The sequence below is a fragment of the Trichechus manatus genome, unplaced genomic scaffold, assembly GCF_000243295.1.
Source record: "Trichechus manatus latirostris isolate Lorelei unplaced genomic scaffold, TriManLat1.0 scaffold00002, whole genome shotgun sequence".
NCBI classification, from domain to species: Eukaryota; Metazoa; Chordata; class Mammalia; order Sirenia; family Trichechidae; genus Trichechus; species Trichechus manatus.
The window spans coordinates 23,233,039-23,256,165 of NW_004443938.1; the positions used below are offsets into that span (position 1 = coordinate 23,233,039).

Consider the following 23,127-nt stretch of genomic DNA (forward strand, 5'->3'; position numbering starts at 1 on the left):
CAGACTTAATGGTCTGACTGAGACTGGAGGAACCCCAGAAAGCATGGCCCCCGGACTCTCTGTCAACCAGAACTAAAACAATTCCCGAGGCCAACTCTTCAGACAAAGATTGGACTGGACTGTGGGACATAAAATGATACTCGTGAAGAGTATACTTCTTAGCTAAAGTTGATACATGAGACTCAATGGGCAGCTTCTGTCCGGAAGTGAGATGAGAAGGCAGAGAGGGTCAGGAGCTGGTTGAATGGACACAGGAAATCAGGGGTGGAAAGGAGGAGTGTGCTGTCACAGTATAGAGAGAGCAATTGGGGTCACATAACAATGTATGTATAAATTTTTGTATGAGAGACTGACTTGAATTGTAAACTTTCACTTAAACTACAACAATAAAAAAAGAGAGAGAGACATGAAATCGTGAGTGCTGGTTACAGGAATGTGTCCAGTTTGTGAAAATCATTTGACTGTACATTTATGATTTGTGCACTTTTCTGTATGCATGTTAATCTTCAATAAAATGGTTTTGAAGAGAGAAAGAGAGATCAGATTAATGCTACTGGGGTCCAAAAGCAGGGAGAGAACACAGCCAGTGAAGGGATTAAGAAAGCATTCAAGGAGGAGTCCTAGTCCTTAAAATGGAACTTACAGGAAGGAAATGTTTTCAACAACCTAACATAGAGTGGTGAGGTGGAAACATGAAGATAGGCTGGAATTCCAGACAGCCCCAGAGAAATCTGGGAAATAAGAAGATCCAGTTGGACTAGAGCTTGGGTTATATGACTGAGAGGTGTGGGAGATCTGGCAAGAAAGGTGGGTTGGGCTGTATTTTGGGGACTTTGATTACCAAGGAGAGGGGCATGTAGAGCTCCTAATTTATAGATGCCACTAAGGGGTTTTGAGCATTCCCTCATTGTGATGTTGCCTACTTGTATTTTAGAAAGAACAACCAGGCAGCATTTCTGGAATGCTCTTTACTAGTTCATGAAAAGAGCATTAGGGGTCTCACCTGGGGAAATGAGGATGAAACCGAGAGGAACAGATGGGAATGTTATGAAAGTAGAAGCAACAGGACTTGGCAATTGATGGTTTGGGGTTGAGGACGAAAAACAGCAGCTTGTGATGCCTCCAAGGGTAAAGTCTGGGACTGGAAAAAAAAAAAAAAAAAAAAAACACCAAACCCACTGCCGTTGAGTCAATTTCAACTCATAGCGACCCTACAGGGCAGGGTACAACTGCCCCATAGAGTTTCCAAGGAGCACCTGGTGGATTCAAACTGACAACCTTTTGGTTAGCAGCCATAGCTCTTAACCACTGTGCTACCAGAGTTTCTTTCCCAAAGCCTGGGAGAAGGGCAAAAAAGTGGTCCTTGGGCTAGAAATGGGGAAGGATGGATAAAGAGCAGGTTGTCCAGAAGAGGAGAAAGAAGGATAAAGAAGGGATGATGAGTTCTGTTCTAAGAATGTGCAGTTTGGGGTGACGAGGAATAAAGCAATCAGGCTTCAGCAAGAGGCTGCAAGAGGCAGGTCACAAGGTGGGGAAAATAGGTCAGAGCTAGAGAAGTAAGCATGTGAAAGTTGGATAGTGAAAAAGGAAGACAGAAGAGAAACGAATGCATTCAAACTGAAGAAGAAAGGATGTGTTCGAACTGTGGTGTTGGCGAAGAATATTGAGTATACCGTGGATGCCAAAAGAATGCACAAATCAGTCTTAGGAGAAATACAACCAGAATGTTGTATTTCTCCTAAGAAGCAAGGACAGTGAGACTACGACTCACTTACTTTGGACACATCATCAGAAAAGACCAATCACTAGAAAAGAACATCATGTTTGGTAAAGTAGAGGGTCAGTGAAAACCAAGGAAACCCTCAATGAGATGGGCTGGCACAATAGCTGCAACAATCGACTCAAACTAACCAACAATCGTGAAGATGGCACAGCACTGGGCAACATTTAGTTCTGTTACACATAAGGTCCCCATGAGTGACTGCAACTGTCAACAACAACAACAGAGATATAAATGTGGGTGAGTGCCTAGAGACAGTAGTTCCAAGTCATGGGAGTGGGTAAGTGCCTAGGGAGAGCTTACAGGCTGGATAAATAGCCCCAGAGAACGCCCACAGAAAGGGGTGGGCAGACAAAAGGGAGCTGCAAAGACTGGGCATAAAATGAGGAGGAGAAACTGGCAGCAGCAGTGTCACAGACACCAAGGGAGAAGAGAGAAGTAAACGACCGAAGGAAAGTCTGCAGGGCCAAGGGCAACAGGGGAGCTGCCAGAGGGAAGAGGCTCTGGTGGGATTATTACGGGTCACTGACCCCTTAAAGAACATTTCCACAGGAAATGATGAGAGACTGCAGACTTCAAGGGAAACTTTCAGTTAGAAGGAGAGAATGGAGTTACACTTTGAGAGAATGGCAAGAAGATTTTTGTAGGGTAGAGAAGAACTAAGCATGTTTGTATGCAATGACCCACTCATTCATTTACTCAACATTACTGAAACGCCAACTAGGTGGACAGCCCAGTGCCAGGTGCTGGGATGGAGAAATAAAAGTGACGGGGCTCAAGGAGCTCAGAGAGGGGGGTGACTACGCACTCACACTTTCTCACATACATGCACACTTACACACACACACTCTCCCTCACATTGTCTCACCCACTCTCTCATGCTCACATATACTCTCACACACACTCACACTCACACACACTCACACTCCCTCACACACTCATGCACACACTGCAGGTGCACAACTGCATTCCACTGGGGCAGTAACAGGCCAGCCCAGGAGTTGCAGAGCCAGTAGCAGGACACTTCACCTCAACTCTGTGGATAAGGGAGAGCTTGTGGGAGGAGCCAAAAGGAGAGCTGAGTTTTTAAGGTTGAATGGAGCTTGCCTTGGTATGGGGGTTAGGTCAGACCATGACAGTGGGCGGCAGGCACCCCACCGGAAGGGGCAGCCATTTCAGAGGCTTGGCTTGCCATGGGAGAACATGGCCGGCATGAGAAATTGCAGGAGCCCTGGTAGTGCAGTGGTTAAAAGCTCAGCTGTAAACCAAAAGGTTGGCAGCTTAAATCCACTAGCCGCTCCTTGAAAACCCAATGGGGCAGCTCTCCTCTGTCCTATAGGATTGCTATGAGTTGGAATTGACTCGACGGCAACAGGTTCAGTTCAGTTCACCCTGCCTGGAGAGCAGGTGGCATAGGATGAGGCAGACAGGTAGGGAGAGGGCAGACCATGAGCAGAGAGGAGCAACGGGACCCGAATAAGGCACGAAGATACAGAAACGGGACAAAGGGGCACGTGGAGACGCTTCTTCCCTGAAGTCAATGGTGAAAGAGAGGGTGAAGATAGAGGTGTTTGCCGGGGAAAAGGAAAGGTGACATAGTCCAAAGAGTCATCAGCTTGCCAGATGAAACAAATGTGAGAGTGAAGCCACGTCCAAATTGGGCAAACGGGCATAAAACATTTATAAACTATGTTCTCTCCATTTGATTCAAGCACAGAACACTGCTCTATCGACTTTCCATTCTTTTATTTATTTTCCTCTTCCATCACGGCATATATTTTTGGACTTTTTCATTGTAAACTAGTTCGAGTGTAGTCAAAGGCAATGAAAGAAAAGTGAAACTAAACAGTGATTTTTCAACTCTGGTGAAAGACTTAGTACAAAAGAGGTTATAAATATTGGACAAGGTGAAGTTTGGAGATTTATTCTGGACTTTTCTGCCTCTATAGATAAATAACTAAGACCTGGTTTATATTTGGATGAGGGTAAAACTTGCTCATATTTCCAAGGGAACCACTGGATTATGGGTTTTAACTGTGGCTATTTATTCAATGCTAATGAACTGAAGTTGCCTCTAATCTCTCTATCTGCATATGCAGTAGTACTGTAAGTACTGGCTGGCATTATCCTCTGGAATTAGAGCATGAGTTCTCAATCTGGAATCAAATCTGGGCTTTGCCACTTATTAGCAGTGTAACCCTAGGCAACGTGTTGACCTCTCTGTGCCTCAGTCTCTGCATTTGTAAATGAGAATAATATTATACCAAACCTCATAAAGTCGTTGTATTAAATGAGTGTAAAGAACTGAGATCAGTTCCTGGCATGTAATCAGCACTCAATAAATATTACTGTAACCATCTGCTTTCCTTTTCCAATGGTCAGTCCACATGAACAAACCCATAAAAACTATCTATCCGTTGTTGTTAGGTGCTGTTGAGTTGGTTCTGACTCATGGAGACTGTATGTATAACAGAATGAAAGGCTGCCCGCTCCTGTGCCATCTCTGTGATTGTTGGTATGTTTGAATCCATTGTTCTAGCTATTGTGTCCATCCATTGAGGGACTCCCTCATTTTCGCTGACCCTCTAATTTATCAACCATGATGTCCTTTTCTAGAGATTGGTCTTTCCTGATGACATGTCCAAAGTAAACGAGCCAAAGTCTCGTCAGTCTCAATTCTAAGGAGTATTCTGGAAGTATTTCTTCTAAGACTGATTCACTATCTATATGTACCCATAGAAATAAACAGATGGCCTCACACACAGTTAACTTCCTCAAAAGTAAGGACTTTAAATAAATCTTGACACAGGGCTTATTTGTTGAACATCTAGCTAATTTTCAGATTACCCTGTTTTACATGTATAAATATACAAATAAAAGATTAATTTATTATGAAAAATACAGCGGGTTTCCTACCCAGTATCTATTCTCCCTCTTTCTTTAAGAGAAGAGTCCCATTTTGTTTGGGGCAATTGAACTAACGTGCTCCACTAAAAATATTCATTTCTCCAAACTCTCCTGTAACTGTTATGGCCAAGTGATCCGATTCTGGGTCCCCTTTCTTTATTTTTTCCCATAGTACCATTTAAAATACATGATTTTTTTTCCTATTACATCTCCCTGCTTTCAAGTGTAATCTGTATGCGGCTAGTATCTGTTCTGTCTTTCACTATATCCTAGCCCTTAGAAGGATATCCTGCATACAAGGTAAGTGCTCAATAAACAGTTGCTGGGCGAAGAAATGAATGAGATAACATGGGTTGTGTTGGACAGGTTGACTAGGAAAGCTTTTTAAAAGGATGTGCCTTGGACTTTTTGCCCTGCTGTCTTCTTCCCTTCTGTCTGCTTCCCCTTTCCACCTGAAAGATACAGCAGCCACTTTGGGGCCATGAGGACAAAAACCTCACGCTAAGGATGATGAAGCAGAGTCTGTGTCACTGCAGGCTTACCTGAGCCATGGTGCTGGCTTGGACCTATCCCTGCAACAGGGATGCACTAATAAACCTCTTATTTGTTTATGCCACTATTTGTCAGATTTCCTGCTCTTTGTGGCTCAATTCATTCTTAATAACCAACCAACCAACCAGCCGCCATACAGTAGATTCCAAATCATGGTGACCTCATGTGTGTCAAAGTAGAGCCATGCTCCATGGGGTTTTCAATGGCTGATTTTTCAAAAGTAGATCACCACTGGTGGCGCAGTGGTTAAACGCTCAGCTGCTAACCAAAAGGTTTGAACCCACCAACCACTCCATAGGAGAAAGGTGTGGCAGTCTGCTTTGTGTAAAATTACAACCTTGGAAACCTAGGGGGCAGTTCTACTCTGCCCAATAAGGTTGCTATGAGTCGGAATCGACTCAATGGCAATGGGTTTTTTTGTTTGTTTGTTTTAGATCACTACGCTTTTCTTCCAAGGTACCCCTAGGTGGACTCAAAGTTCCAACCTTCTGTTAGCAGCCAAGCGTGTTAACCATTTGTACCACCCAAGGACTCCCATTCCTAATAGACACAGTTATAAAAATATTTTCCAGCAAAATAATCTTGCTCTCTAGATATTCTTGAGACTAGCTTGTGGTTAACAAGAAACTTAACTAACATTGAACTTTTCAGCCAGTGAACTCAAATTCAAGAATGGTGAAATAAAGTGGGGAGCCTCATCAATAAGCAACAAACAGATATAAATAGATGAGGCTCAAGTGAAAGCTCATTAGGCCTCCTTTGTTATATTTTCAATGAAAGTGTACGGAGGGGTCAGACCGATTCTAAGAAAATAAGGATGAATGGGGATTCTAAGGATGAATACCCTGTATTTGATAACATACTGTGGTTCTGTAAGAAGGATCCCTGATGGTGCAGTGGTTAAGTGCTCGGCTGCTAACCGAAAGGTCAGTGGTTTGAACCCATCAGTGGGTGAAAGATGTGGCAGCTGCTTCCGTAAAGATTACAGCCTTGGAAACACTATGGGGCAGTTCTACTCTGTCCCACAGGGTCATTATGAGTGGGAATCAACTCAACGACAATGGGGACTCTCTAAGACAATGTCCTTGTCCTTACGACATATATACTCAAATATTTAGGGATGAAGGTCATGATGTCTACAACTTACTCTCAGATTTTTTTTCTAAACAAAATGTTTTAAAGAAAAATAAATAAATCAGATTCTGTCTATCCATCCATCCATCCACCCATCCATCCACCCAGTCACCCACCCACCCAACTATCTACCTACCTATCTATTGTGCAGGCCAAGCACATCAAGAAGCCAAATAAAGTTCCAGCAGCCCCACTTGACAGAGTATCCAGGTGGTGTGATGTCAGATGTGTGAGAATTCTCACTGCCTCACAAAAGAAACCCACCTCCTCTACCTCTTCTGGTCAGGGCTACACTCCTGAAACTTAAGACTTTAAACCTTGTTAAATGCTAAATACTATTGGGAGAGTTAAGCTATTTTTTTAGAAATCAAATATTTGCATCATAATGCAGACACCTTCCTTAGAATGGGTTTTAATGAGGAGAGAAAGGGGGGAACGACAACTGCTAAGGCCCCTGAGACAACTGGGGGAAACTTGTGATGTCAACACCCCTGTTTTCTGTGCCATCTACACCTCTGCTTCTAAGGGCGGCTGCTATGGATTTTGTCCGCGTTTGTTTACTGAGTTCTCTTGCCTTTCAAATAAAAAACAGAAAATAACTTCTGCCCATAAAACAGCAGTACTGACACAGAACCACATTTTGGCTGGCAGACACCAACCAGACACAACCAACTGGTCTGCCGGATCACCCTCCAAGGCTTTAATAACCAACTGCAAAGCTACCAGCAAACATTTTGATCTGAGGAATAGCAAGGTTTAGCTTTGAAGCTATTTGCATTTTCAAATGCAAAGAAAACAAATGTTCAACATAAATACTGTACCAAACCTACTGAAAATGTAATCTGACCTAGGCTTTCAAGGATGGTACCTCGTCTTTAAAAAACAAAACAAAAAACCCACAAACTTTTGAAAGACTTAATCAAAATTATTATCAATATCTTGATTTAAGACTGTATCATCATTCTCAACCATCATAGTAATAACTGATTTAGACAAGAATAATCAAAGAATGCTAAAACCATTAGGTAAAAGTTTGATGAGGGACAGGATATTTACAGAGTCTCAGATTATCTCCCCACAGATTATTTACTAAATACAAAGGGAAAATTGTCAGTTCTCAGAAGAAAACCTGCAGGCCACACCTCAGCCAAGTGACCAAAACGAGCATCTCCAGTAATGGGATACGCTGACATCATACGCCTCCTGATGTGAGGCACTGAGGGGAACACGACATCAAAAACGCCCAACCTGCATCTACCAAAGAACCAGTCAAGCCCAGATCAAGGAACATTTCACCAAACAACTAAAAAAAAAAGAGGTAAACGAATGCAAGAGAAAGAAAGGCTAAAAAACGCTTTCAGATTAAATGTGACAAAAGAGACATGACATGTAAATACGATGAGTGACTGAACAACAAAGTGCTGAAGAGATATTACTGGGATAATTAGACAAACTTGAATATGAACTTTATATTAGGAAAAAAACCTATTATTAAATGTCCTGTATTTGATAACATACTGAGGTTCTGTAAGAAGGACCCCTGGTGGTACAATGGTTAAAGCACGCAGCTCCTAACCCAAAAGGTCAGCAGTTCGAACCCACCAGCAGCAGAAAGATGAGGCAGCTGCTTCCGTAAAGATTACAGCTTTGGAAACCCTATGGGGCAGTTCTACTCTGTCCTATAGGGTCGTTATGAGTTGGAATTGACTCAACAGCAATGGGGGATCTGTAAGACAATGTCCTTGTCCTTAGGACAAGTCGTGAGGGGTGAAGGTCATGATGTCTACAACTTACTCTCAGATGGTTCAGTGATAACAATAATTAACAGTATTTTATATATGTGTGTGCATGTGTGTAGGAAAAAGAAAGCAGAAACATGCAAATGTCAACAACTAGTGTGTCTAAGTGAAGATTACATGGGAGTTCATTGCACCATTCTTGCAACAAAAGAGTAGCACAATTTTCAAATGCCACTAATAAGGAAATAAAGAACAAAATGGATTAAAACTTTCAAATTGCTTAGAAACACATAAGTTTAAATAAACTATTTAAAAGAGCAAAAGTGAAATGGCGGTATTACAGATGGAAGGTTGGGGGCAGCCAAAAGCGTGTGTGTGTGTGTGTGTGTGTGTGTGTGTGTGTGTGTGTGTGTGTGTGTGTTTTAAATTTTGTGTCAGCCTCAGAGGAGGCTGTCAGTCGCTTTCTTGGCCACAAAAGTTATGCCACGTTTTGCTCAGTGGAGGATATAAACATGGAAAGAATGACTTCCCACAACTGAGGGTAACCAACGAAGGTTAGTGCAAATTTGGTGAGTCATCTCCTCTGAGGAGGAAGGGCAAACATTTCGTGTTACTTGAAGGATTCAAAGATACTGAGAGGGCACCTGAGTTCTGGCCTGAATCAAGACATATAAATAAGCAGTAAACTAGGTCAGGAGAACATACAACCTGTTCACTCAGTGCTTCTGCCCACACCCCACTCAACATCACCATAAAACCAGTAACTGCCAATTCTAATTCATGGTGATTCCATGTTAAGTCAGAATAGAACTGTGTTCCATGGGGCTTTCAGTGATGGATTTTTTGGAAGTAGACTGCCAGGCTTTTCTTCTGAGGCACCTCTGGGTGGACTTGAACCTTCAACCTTTCAGTTAACAGCTTAGGGTGATAACCATACGCACCACCCAAGGAGTCCACGATACTACCTCCAGTTTCAAAAATCAATGTCAACTCAAACCTCTTGTCCATTTCAGCCTCTACGTCCCCAAGCCCTTGGGGTGATACAATGCAAAGAAAACAAAGGGAAGCTCATGATATTTGCACATTTTTCCTAACCTTGACTGGGCAATGCCCTTGGTTTTCTTTGGCTTCTCACCTCCGACGTTCCTCCATCCTCAACCAACCCTACTGAGCCTCTTAAGTTTAGAAGTTTTGAAGCTGCCTCTGTGCCAGCAGCACACACACGTGAACGGATTAGGCAGAGCTGTGCTGTAAAGCACACACACGCTCTTCCAACGTGTGCTTTTCATTCCAGAAATACTTTATTCCTAAACCACTTCTATGCTTCTCTTGGCATGAAACTGTGTAAGTGGCTCTGTGCCAAAGGAAGTATCTGTTTAGAGATTTGGTCTTTCTTAAAACTTCTTTACTTCCAAAGATCATAAATAGAACATTTTAGGGTTAATTATGATGGAATAAACTAGAAAACAAAGGTTATGGGGCAAAAACAACACTTGTTTTGTTTTTTTTTAAGTTGCCTAAAAGAAATACTGGGAATAGGAGATATACCGTAGAATTACCTTCCAAGAGAGTAGAAATTATGGAGTCCAAGTTAGGAGAGGAAAGAAAAATATTACTTCTACCAGGAAAGGTTAGTGAGCATTTGCTGTCTTCTGTTACATGCATTCATTCTTGTTTAAGGTCACCTACCAAAGTGAGATGTAGTGGGGAAGAGTTTGTAATTGTTGTTTTATTCTGGTATGCATTATTTCTGTCCCTTGCTTCTTTACAATTTTTATCCTATATCAAAAAATTAATATAAAAGAAAAAAGTCTATTTTGTTGACTTACTGTCCTTTCCCTTTGTCCATGCTCACTTGCAGATATCTGTTTAGGGTTCACTCACAGAAGCGGTGTGCAATCAATTAACTCTTCACAGAATCCTTAGGTATCACCAACTGAATTACAAAACACACTCTTCACATCCAACACATGTACTCTACACCATCTAATACACACAGCACATAAAATAATGACATCAAACTCAACAGGACATACGCCCACGGTCACCCATTTGATTTCCATCGGTGTGGATTCAAAGGACACCTTCTTGGAAATTCTGATGCAGAGCAGAGGGAGGGAAACTTACTTTCTTTCCACTTCTGGTGTTGACACCGCGCTACAGAAGCCAAGCGACTCCTATAAGAGAAGATTCTTAGCGTCAGTGCAGGCAGAGCAACAGGCTTCATCTGACTTGTACAGAATATCACTTTTTTAAAAAAAAAGAAGGTAAAAGGCAGAAGTAAAAATAGATGATGAAAGTCATCGTACTTACTTCAATCTGGGACCGCAGCTGAAGTGACGTGGGGCTGGCATCGGGTTTCTCCTAAAACAGAACAGATGCTGGTTTAATGAGACTTCCAAACGTGGCACAGGCCAGAAAGACAAATAGATGTGTAAGAAGAGACAGGAGGATTTGGGAGACACAAGGGTATAGTGGGAGGAGATGGTGATGAACAGACTTTTCTGGAAAAATGACAGTATATTTAACATGAAAGCTCTGGCCTCTTAAAATTGAATTGTTACCCAAACTTCACTGCTTGACATTGCTAATTTTACTGCACAAGAAAAAAGCACAATCTAACTAGAGTTAGTGGGGAAATAATTCTCTGGATGGACTTAAGAGTGTCACTCCAAACCCACTGCCATCGAGCCAATTCTGACTCATAGCAACCCTACAGGACAGAGTAGAACTGCCCCATAGGGTTTCCAAGGCTGTAATCTTTATGGGAGCAGACTGCCACATCTTTCTCTGACCTTTCGGTTAGCAGTCAAGCACTTTAACCACTGCACCACCAGGGCTCCACAGTGTCACCAGGACACTGACTTTACTGTGATCCATCTGTGTTGTTTACTGTTTAGCAACCATATAGTTCCGACCTGATTTTAAAGTTCTAGATGTATCCAGAATGTTGAGTAAGGTAAGGCTAAAAGTTTCAAGCACATTTAGGAAGTTGGAAAGCTAACTTGATATTATCTAACAATCCTAAAAAAATCACCATCCTCCATATTAAAGTTGCATATTTCATCATGAACACAATTACAAAACTGGATCAATATTTTTAAAAGTGTTGTTGAAGTATAAAAGTAGCAGTGACACATCAAAATAAGTGTAACTTATATTTATAACTGTAAATAGGTAACAAGAATCCAGTACACAAATAGAATGTAAAAATGAATGTGCGGACTGTTGGTGGGAATGTAAAATGGTACAACCACTTTGGAAGCTGATTTGGCACTTCCTTAAAAAGCTAGAAATAGAAGTACCATAAGATCCAGCAATCCCACTCCTTGGAATATATCCTAGAGAAATACGAGCTGTCACATGAATAGATATATGCACATCCATGTTCACTGCAGCACTGTTCACGATAGCAAAAAGATGGAAACAACCTAGGTGCCTATCAGTGGACAAATGAATAAGCAAATTATGGTATATTCACACAATGGAATACTACACAATGATAAAGAACAACAATAAAGCCGTGAAACATAGTGAAGGAATCTGGAGGGCATTATGCTGAGTGAATTTAGTCAGTCACAAAAGGACAAATATTGTATAAGACCACTATTATAAGAACTCAAGAAAAGGTTTAAACACAGAAGAAAACATTCTTTGATGGTTACAAGGGTGGGAAGGGTGGGTGAGGGCTATTCACTAACTAGATAGTAGACAAGTATTATCTTAAGTGAAGGGAAGGACAGCACACACTACAGGGGAAGTCAGCACAACTGGACTAAACCAAAGCTAAGAAGTTTCCCGAATACAGTCAAACACTTTGAGGAACAGAGTAGCAGGGGTGGGGGTCTGGGGACCATGCCTTCAGGGGACATCTAGGTCAACTGGCATAAAAAAGTTTATTAAGAAAATGTTCTGCATCCTACTTTGGTAAGTGTCGTCTGGGGTCTTAAAAGCTAGCAAGCAGCCATCTAAGATGCATCAACTGGTCCCAACCACCTGGAGTAAAGGAGAATGAAGAACACCATAGACACAAGGAAGTATTAGCCCAAGAGACAGAAAGGGTCACATAAACTAGAGACTCCATCAGCCTGAGACCAGAAGAACTAGATGGTGCCCGGCTACCACCAATGACCACCCTGATGAGGAACACAACAGAGAGTCCTTGATGGAGCAGGAGAAAGGTGGGGTGCAGAACTCAAATTCTAGTAAAAAGACCAGACTTAACGGTCTGACTGAGACTGGAGGAACTCCAGAAAGCATGGTCCCCGGGCTCTCTGTCAACCCAGAACTAAAACAATTCCTGAGGCCAACTCTTTAGACAGAGATTGGACTGGACTGTGGGACATAAAATAATACTCATGAAGAGTGTGCTCCTTAGCTCAAGTAGATACATGAGACTAAATGGGCAGCTTCTGTCTGGAGGTGAGATGAGAAGGCAGAGAGCGTTAGGAGCTGGTTGAATGGACATTGGAAATCAGGAGTGGAAAGGAGGAGTGTGCTGTCACAGTATAGGGAGAGCAATTAGGGTCACATAACAATATGTGTATAAATTTTTGTATGAGAAACTAACTTGAAATGTAAACTTTCACTTAAACTACAACAATAAACAAAAAAATGAATGTGTGGAGATGAGTAAATCTGTGAATGAGAGGATTTTGGACAAGCATCTGGAAAGAGAAGAAGTATTTCAATGGAGTGAGTTTTAATACACTGGCAACCCATTCACCCCTAGTCCCAAGGCCTTATCTGTTATGAAAAAAATACTGCATTAAAAATTATGATATTTCATGATGTGATTTCTGGATTTTCTTCAATGTAAAATGCAGTGGAGCCAAGGCATGGGGCGGAGTGGGGGGTAATGGTTGAAATAAAGTTGGCCATGAGTTGGTATTTGTTGAAGCAAGATGGTGGTATTTGGGAGTTCATTATACTGATCTCTCTTTCTTTGTATATTTGAGATTTTCTACAATAATAAGTTTGAAAACAAGAGACAGATAATAATTGTACAGCCTAAAACATTTTGATATGTGACTCTTGAGAAAATGGCTCAATTGTCAAGATTCTGACTCTTTCTTAATACTTGAAGACTGTCTTTGGTCACTGAAGAGAAAAAAAATTACAGTCATCAAATTTAGATATTCCATCTAACTGTTATAATAGAACACGAAGAAATGCATTCCAAAACTGACTGCAATAAAAAGTTCACTAGGAAAGTACTGACTGCTGTCTCCAAGTGTAAATATATCATCGTCACAATTTTTGAGAATGATATGCTCATTGTCTTTACACTAGACAGAGAATTCTCATAACTCCTTAATTTGTGTCCACGTTCAATCTGAGGATCCACAGTTACATAACACTTGTGGCCAAACCCAATAACCTATAATTATATATGGTCATATCATAACTTAGAATGTTATGATGCTACAATATATTGTACTATCATAACTAGAATTTTTAAAAATAAAAGTGGACGCATGGAATTTAACCTATGGATTAAGCTGTTCATCATTAAACCATATGTGGATACCTTAGTTAAGGATGACAAATTTCACTAACATAAACTCTTAAGGAAACTTTCCTAACTTAATGAAGCGTAACAGTGAAAACTAAACTAAAATATAAATGTCCCAACATGTATGCATGCATGTGCATGTATGTTTGCACGTGTATGTACATGCCTACGCAGAGAGGAAAGTCTGAAAGGATATATACTTAATTTCAACAGCAGCAACCTCTGCTTCTGTTCTTTTTGCATTTTTTAATAATCATATAGGTGTGTATTACTGCTATTATTCTTTTAAAGATGAAAGGTCAAGCTCAGCTTAAAAATACAATCTCTAAATATCCTATGTGTTTTTCAATGATGTATGTTTATAAATGCATGAGAAAATATCTAAAAGGATTCTTAGACACTAAGATATTTTTCAAGCATATTTTATATTCTTTTATATTTTTTTAAAAAAGTTCCAAAAACTAAACTTCGTAAGAAAAATATAAACTGCATGCCAAAAGTTCAACTAAATATTTACCCAAGAAATATTAAAACTTAATTTCTTGAATTATGTTTATGCCACGTATTAAACTACTTTGTAGGGGTGCTAGAGTTTTAATAAAAATCTACGCATGCATTTTACAATTAAGAAAGAAGGTCCATACTAAAATCATCTCCTCTGTATTTTAATTGAAAGAAACTAAACTACAGTACTGGATAGTTTGTTTTTTAAAATGAATCAGAGGACAAAAATTACTGGGGGGGAAACTTCAAATTCACTTCTTGTCAACTTGGACAATTTCTGGAAATAATATTTGCTTAGATGTTTATTATGCCTAACACAGAAGCAAGAAAAGAACAAATATTTCAAGATGGAGTCAGTGGTTTGCCAAAACTAAAACAAAAAATACGTGTACATGTGTGTTTTCACCTGCTTGTAAAACACGCGACAACTATACTCACACTTAAAAGGCCATCGATCAAACAGAACTAAGACCCTGACCCTAAATGAACACATTTCACTTTAAAGGCCACAACCTGTTGTGCGATACATACACCAGAGTCAAAAACCCACCCAGGGCAAAGTAAGAACCTGGAAAACCAATATCATACCTTATCCCCACTCCAACTTTGTTTCCATTTTCTTGTGGAAATCCACACCTCTCCCTCCCTTGATACTGTCAGCGTTTGAAGCCAAACAAGCTTTACAGATGGAAAAGCAGAAGGAACAAACCCCTTTCCTCTTCCAAAAATGGGGAGGAAGCACATCAGGCGCCCACCAGCTCAGTCCAAAGCCAAGTTCTCCTCCATGTTGGGTACAGGAAGGAGGAGGTGGCGAGAGAGAGGGTCACATGCTTAGCAACATTCAGCTAAACAGTAAAATGCGACATGCCTATTACTGATGCATTCAATTATCTACAGGGAACCAGGCTCTAAATTGCTGGGGAAGTTGCTGCTGGTGGTAGATTTTAAAACTCCCACGGCATTTACCAGTTTATAAGAAGACTGCAGAGCTGCAGTTTCTGCCAGTTGACAAACTAAATTGTATTTTCTTTCTCAGGAGAAATCCCTGCAAAATAACAGATAAACAAGACAGAGAAACATATAGGCAAACTACCTTGCACACCACCTGATCTTGGCTTTTATTTGATCTCCTCCTCATTGCAAGTAAGTCAGTGCTATCAAATTCTAGCAGTTAACTTTTAAAACAACCCCAAGTTTTAAACATTAAAAAAAAAAAATTAATTGCTTCTTGATTGTTACTTGAAAATCAAAAATACCCTGACTATTCACAAAGTCCTAAGAGTTCAAGTCTTGACTCCTCCACGACTTACTGGCTGTTATTTAAGCTCTTCGCATCCACTGCAGGAAATGGGGGAGACTGTACCAATTCCACGCGGCTGCACAAAACTGAATGAGGGACTGGGTATAAACCACCGATAATGATAATGAATATAAGATCCTCTTCCCTCCTGCCCCAGGACCATCAATGTCAAAACTACTAAAGATGACCTCAAATATATAGACATCCTCAAAGAAACAAGTCAAAGTGCTACTACATCTTTAGACTACATGTGCCTCTCCCATCTCCCATTCTGCTTGTCCCCAACAGGAAGAGTGTGTGGTGGCCAAACAAATAATGCCCCAAAGGAAGAGCTGAAAAGATGGGGGCGTTCCCCTTTTGTATCAGGCTAATTGTCCTTCCAAGAGTCCCACTAGATAACCTGCCAGCAACACATGGACGAATGCAAAGCAATCGTGGCTACAGATAACCTGTGTAATCTGAAAATCAACATATCTAAAACTCTAATTTTCACCTTTGCCTGGAAACCAGCTCCATTGTCAGATTTCTCTATTCCAGTCAATCACTCAGGCATCACTGATAATTCTACCGGGCTTTAAAACCTCAATGTTGTCTTGGGAGCCTTCTCACCCATTAAATGCGCTACTAGGAGCTACTGCTTCTTCCTTCCCAAGGTTTCCTGCATCTACCCAATCCATCCCATTCCCACAGACATCAGCTTCTTTGAAGTCCTTAGGCTCACAGGACCCCAGCCATCACTACAGGGTGGAGTGGGAGGCTTCTGCTGGGGACAAGAGAACTGAGTTTCAATTTTGCTCCCCACTAGAGTGAAACCTCATTAATCAAATCACTGAGACCTCAGTTTGGTTTTTCTAATGGCCATGAAAAATAGACCATTTGATTATCATTGCTTTTTTACTCTAAAATTCTGATGAAGTAGTCTCATGCCCATCACAATCATTATCGTCAAATAAATCCTGAAATAGTACTCTATGCCCTCACTATGCAAAGTGTGGCTTATGGACCAGCAGCATCACGATCACCTGGAAGCACATCAGATATGTGGAGTCTTGGGCCCCATCTCCCACCCCCCACCAAAAAAAACAAATCCATTGCCATCAAGTCAATTCCAACTCATAGCAACCTACAGGACAGAGTACAACTGCTCCCATAGGACTTCCAAGGCTGTAAATCTTTATGGAAGCAGACTGCCACATCTTTCTCCCACAGAGCAGCTAGCAGCCTAGCACTTCACCACTGTACCACCAGGACTCCTTTGGGCCCTACCCCTGACCTCCTGAATCAAAATCTGCATTTCACCAAGATTCACAGGTGATCTGTATGCTCATTTATATTTGAGAAGCACACTGCTCTGTCATTTTTCAGTTCCAAAGTTTCATGAAAACCTAGTATCAGAAGGATACGGTCCACATTTCTGAAGAAGAGGCCTTTCCACAGCCCGCTGTGATCATAAACCCTCTTCTTAGTGGACGGTTGCTGGGTCCACTGTCCCCTGAATGCACGTTGAACCTGGTACCTCCCTTCTGCTCACACTACCTGGAGTGTTCCTCTCCTTCCTGTCCATTCAAATCCTACTCAACATTTAGATCCAACTCCAATTCCACCTCTGTTATGCCTTCACTGCCCACCTGAGCCTTAAATGATATGACTGAACAAGGTCATAACAATAACTAGCAATATAATTTGTTAACTGCACCTATGTGTACCAACTCTTCTGCTCAGCTTATTTGTACCTCATCTCCTCAACTAGACTATACATGCCCTCCTAAGAGGGGCTCATCATATTCCCCACAATTCATCAAAAACCATTTATTTAGCACTTAGTAAGAGCTAGGTCCCATTTAAAGTGCTGAAGATAATAGCAGTGAACAAGACAGAAGTCCCACCCTCAAGAATGCTACCTTCTAAAGCCCTGCACAGGCAGAGATGTAACTAGAGTACAGCACGTATGGCAGGCATTGCACAGGCCCTGGGAGCATGGTGCCACTGGGCAATTTCTATTAACCCAGCACAGCCAGCAGCATATCTACGGAAAATGACGCCTATGGCAAGCACTGAAATTGTGCCCCTCTCCAAACCTCTGACACCCATCTTTTAGATAACTTTACCATAGTATCAGCTCTAAAATACGAGTCAAGCTCATTAATCTTTTAATTAACACATTACCTTGCTTAAGGAAGGACACTGGCAGTACAGGGTTAACAGAAACTGCTCGGTGGCGCCATGTGCCCAGACCTGGTGCAATACCCTAGCTACACCATGCACAGGCTCTCTGCACAAGAGAGTTGCTGGACGGATGTGTACTGGTTTGACTTGTTAGAGCTGTATTACTTTGCTACTAAGCCTGAATTTTTCTTGTATTAATTTCTGCCAGCAATTTCACACATTGGGACATGCATTTGCATGTTTTGACTTAAGATTTACTTTCGGGTTGCAGGGTTATATTGATAGGTAAAAAGAAATTCAGCAAATATTTTTAAAAAGATCTACAACTTTTATCTCTAAGAATATTGCTGTTTAATCAATATCCCGGAAAAATGAGCAATGGCCTGTGTATTTTAAACCCGTTCTTACTTTTTTACCTTTCCACGTCTCATTTCACCCAAATTTTTCATAGGCAAAAACAGGAAATGTTAATAATGTTTATGGCTTCATAAATTCACCGCCTGATACATGAAAATGTTTTCTAATGAGTGAAAGTGAATACAAAAGTACTCTCATCCCATCACATCAAAGACGAAAGGTTTCAAGGAAAATTATTTTTTCACAGCTGATGATTGCTATTCCACAAACTGCAAACTGAAAGCCTCTCAATAATTAACAGATAGGTGAATTTCCAGAAGCACTGATAAGGAAGCAACCAAAAGTGACCATTTGCACCTGGTCATTACGGCTCTCTAGTAAAATAATTGAATCTCCTTTCTGCAGTAATCTGTGTTCTGCAAGGACGTGCATATTTACTTAGACCTCACCATGTTCCAAAAACGATTTAAGCTAGCTTTTGAAACTATATTTAATGTTACACAATAAAATAAGGTTAAAGCGCTAATTTAAATGATACAAAGGGGAAAAAAAATCAAGGTTGTAAGGTAAAATTTTTCTAGGACATACGTTAGTTCACAAAATGGAAGCCCTGAAGTCCTACACAAACTTTGCAATAAAATTTCTAGAGTTTAAAGCTAAAAAGAAGACATGATTCATTACAAGAGTGGGTGATCTATATTGTATTTTGTAAGGTATTCAAAGGGTACACCACTGTTCCTGCTAGTGAAAATTTCTCTGGGTTCTGGCAGAGAGGACACTACACTATACTGAAGGATATCACAAGTACGTTCCTGCATAACTCCATCTGGTCCTTTAGGTGCTTTAACACTCAGCAACCTAGAAGGTGGTGTGACATCCCCTCGGGAAATGCGAGGGACCTAGCAAGCAGGCATCCTGGCTGTGCACACTTCCCTCCCCACTGTGAGGAGTGAAAGGACACTCAGGGCAGGGGCAGACATCAGTCTGAGGAGACAGGAGTGTGGCTTTTCCATTTTAAAATATGTTGTTGTTGTAAGGTGCCTTCGAGTTGGTTCTGACTCATAGTGACCCTAAATACAACAGAATGAAACACTGCCCGGTCCTGCACTACCTTCACAATCCTTGGAATGTTTAAGCCCACTGCTGCAACCCTGGGTCAATCCATCTCCTCGAGGATCTTCCTCTTTTTCGCTGAACCTCAACCTTACGAAGCATGATGTCCTTCTCCAAGGACTGCTCCCTCCTTTGCACAGTCAACAAAACGCAGGTAAACATCTTTCTGGTATTCTCTACTTTCAGCCAAGATCCATCTGACATCAGCAATGATATCCCTCGTTTCACGTCCTCTTCTGAATTAGGCTTGCATTTCTGCAGTTCCCTGTCGATGTAATGCTGCAACTGTTTTTGAATTATCTTCAGTAAAATTTTCCTTGTGTGTGATATTAATGATATGTTCAGTAATTTCCGCATTGTATTGGATCACCTTTCTTCGGAATGGGCACAAATATGGATCTCTTCCAGTCAGTTGGCCAGGTAGCTGTCTTCCAAAATATCTTGACATACACGAATGAGCACCTCTAGTGCTGCATCCATTCACCGAAACATCTCAGTTGGTATTCTGTCAGCTCCCGGAGCCTTGTTTTTCCCCAATGCCTTCAGATTGGACTTCTTTCTTCATTACCATCAGTTATTGATAATATGCTACCTCCTGAAACGGTTGGAATGTCAACCAGTTCTTTTCGGTACAATGACTCAATGTATTCCTTCTATTTCCTTTTGATGCTTCCCGCATCATTCAATATTTTGAATATAGAATCCTTCATAATTGCAATTTGAGGCTTGAATTTTTTCTCCAATTCTTTAAGCTTGAAAAATGCAGAACATATTCTTCCTTTCTGGTTTTCTCACTCCAGGTCTTTGCATATTTCATCATAATACTTTACTTTGTCATCTCAAGCCAACATTAATTGTTATCTTCTGTTCAGCTCTTTTACTTCATCATTTTTTCCATTTGCTTTAGCTATGCTAAATTCAAGAGCAACTTTCAGAGTCTCTTCTGACATCCATTTTGGTCTTTTCTTTCTGTCCTGTCTTTTTAATGACCTTTGCTTTCTTCATGTACGATGTCCTTGATGTCATCCAACATCTTGTCTGGTCTTAGGTCATTAGTGTTCAATGCATCAAATTTATTCTTAAGATGGTCACCAAATTCTGGTGGGATATACCCAAGGTTGTATTTTGGTTCTTGTGGACTTCTTTTCATTTTCTTCAGCTTCAACTTAAACTTGTATACCAGCAATTAATGGTCTGTTCCGCAGTCGGCCCCTGGACTTGTTTTGACTGATGATATTGAGCTTCTCAATCATCTCTTTCCACAGATGTTCTTGATTGGATTCCTGTGTTTTCCATCCGGTGAGGTCCACCAGGCGAATAACATCTGGACAACCGTGCTTAGCTCTGAAGCCACATTTTTCGACAGATAATGAAAATCAAGAAAATTTCCACCAGAATGTTGTCAGAAAATAATATCATATAAATAGGATTAATTGAAGGAAGAGAGGCTGTTTACTTAGAGAGGGAAGGAAAATACAAACATAAAGAGCTTCCCTACCACTCGTCTGTCAGTTTGTCATACTGTGGTGGCATGCATGTTGCTGTGATGCTAGAAGCTATGCCACCGGTATTTCAAATACCAGCAGGGTCACCCAGGGTGGACAGGTTTCAGCAGAACTTCTAGACTAAGACAGACCAGGAAGAAAGGCCTGGTGATCTACTTATTAAAAAAACTGGCCACTGAAAAACTTATGAATAGCAAAGGAACATTGTCTGATATAGTGCCAGAAGATGAGTCCCTCAGGTTGGCAGCACTCCAAATACAACTGGGGAAGAGCTGACTCCTTGACTCCTCAAGTAGAGTTGACCTTAATGACAGGGATGGAGTAAAGTTTTCAGGACCTTCAATTATTGATGTGGCATGATTCAAAATTAGAAGAAACAGCTGCAAACAATCATTAATAATTGGAATGTAGAATGTACAAAGTACGAATCTAGGACAATTGGAGGTCATCAAAAATTAAATGGAACACATAAAAATCAATATCCTTGGCAATAGTGAGCTGAAATGGATTGACAATGGCCATTTTGAATCAGACAGTCATATGGTCTACTATGCTGGGAATGACAAAATGAATAGGAATGGCATTGCATTCATTGCCAAAAAGGGTATTTCAAGATCTATACCGAAGTACAACACTGTCAGTTAAAGGATAATATGCAGACACCTACAGGGAAGACCAGTTAAAACAACTATTATTCAAATTTATGCACCAACTACCAATGTCAAAGATGAAGAAACTGAGGATTTTACCAACTTTTGCAGTTTGAAATTGATCAAACATGCATTTGATAATTACTGGTGATTGGAATGTGAAAGTTGGAACAAAGAAGGATCAGTAGTTGGAAAACATGGCCTTGGTGAAAGAAACGATGTGGGAGATCCCATGACAGAATTTTGCAATATTAATGACTTCTTTATTGCAAATACCTTTTTACAATAACATAAACAGTGACTATACATGTGGACCTCACCAGATGGATTACACAGAAATCATATTGACTACATCCGTGGAAATAGATGATGGAAAAGCTCAATATCATCAGTCAGAACAAAGCCAGGGGCCGACTAGGGAACAGACCATCAATTACTCATATGTAAGTTCAAGCTGAAGCTGAAGAAAATTAAAACAAGTCCTTGAGAGCCAAAGGATGACCTTGAGTATATCCCACCTGAATTTAGAGATCATCTCAAGAACAGACTTGACGCACTGAACACTAATGACCGAAGAGCAGATGAGCTGTGGGATGACATCAAGGACATCATACATGAGGTAAGCAAAAGGCCATTAAAAAGACAGGGACAGAAAGAAAAGACCAAAATGGATGTCAGAAGAGACTCTGAAAGTTTCTCTTGAGAGTAGAGTAGCTAAAGTCAATGGGAAAAATGATGAAGTTAAAGAGCTGAACAGAAGATTTCAAAGGCTAGCTTGAGAAGACAAAGTAAAGTCTTATAATGAAATGTGAGAAGACCTGGAATTACAAAAACAAAAAGGACGAACATGCTCTGCATTTCTCAAGCTGAAAGAACTGAAGAAAAAAATCAAGCCTTGATTTGCAATTTTGAAGGATTCTATAGGTAAAATATTGAACGATACAGGAAGCATCAAAAGAAGATGGAAGCAATACATAAAATTGCTGTACTAAAAGAACTGGTCAATGTTCTACCATTTCAGGAGGTGGGATATGATTAAGAACCAATGGTATTAAAGTAAGAAGTCCAGGTTGCACTGAAGGCGTTGGCAAAAAACAAGGCTCCGGTAATTGATGGAATACCAATTAAGATGTTTCAACAAATGAACGCAACGCTGGAAGAGCTCACTTGTCTATGCCAAGAAATTTGGAAGAAAGCTACCTGGCCAACCGACTAGAAGAGATAAATGTTTGCGCCCATTCCAAAGAAAGATGACCCACCCAACAGAATCTGGAAATTATTGAACAATATTATTAACATCACACACAAGCAAAATTTTACTGAAGATAATTCAAAAACGGTCACAGCAGTACATCAACAGCAAACTGCCAGAAATTCAAGCCAGATTCAGAAGAAGACGGGGAACATAGGACATCATTGCTGATGTCAGATGGATCCTGGCTGAAAGCAGAGAATACCAGAAAGATGTTTACCTGTGTTTTATTGACTATACAAACGCATTCGACTGTGGATCATAACAAATTATGGATAACATTGTGAAGAACAGAAATTCCAGAACACTTAATTATGCTCACAAAGAACCTGTACATAGTCCAAAAGGCAGTCGTGCAAACAGAACAAGGGGATACTGTGTGGTTTAAAATCAGGAAAGGTGAGTGCCAGGGTTGTATCCTTTCACCATACTTATTCAATCTGTATGCTGAGTAAATAATCTGAGAAGCTGAACTATATGAAGAAGAACATGGCATCAGGATTGATGGAAGACTCATTAACAACCTGCAATATGCAGATGATATACCATTGCTTGCTGTAAGCAAAGAGGACTTGAAGCACTTACTGATGAAGAAGATCAAAGACCACAGCCTTCAGTATGGATTACACCTCAACATAAAGAAAACAAAAATC

The 23,127-nt window shown here is 40.6% G+C and overlaps 1 protein-coding gene across 1 annotated transcript in view; it reads right to left on the reverse strand.

Annotated features, from left to right (window-relative positions):
- The window catches only part of SASH1 (SAM and SH3 domain containing 1), a 226,525-nt gene that overhangs the window by 107,875 nt on the left and 95,523 nt on the right, over window positions 1-23,127 (reverse strand). Inside the window, exons 3-4 of the mRNA XM_004368843.3 lie at window positions 10,426-10,476; window positions 10,240-10,289 (exon numbers count right to left, since the gene is read on the reverse strand). Of these exons, the coding sequence (XP_004368900.1) occupies window positions 10,240-10,289; window positions 10,426-10,476 (101 nt within the window). The remainder of the gene's footprint in view (window positions 1-10,239; window positions 10,290-10,425; window positions 10,477-23,127) is intronic.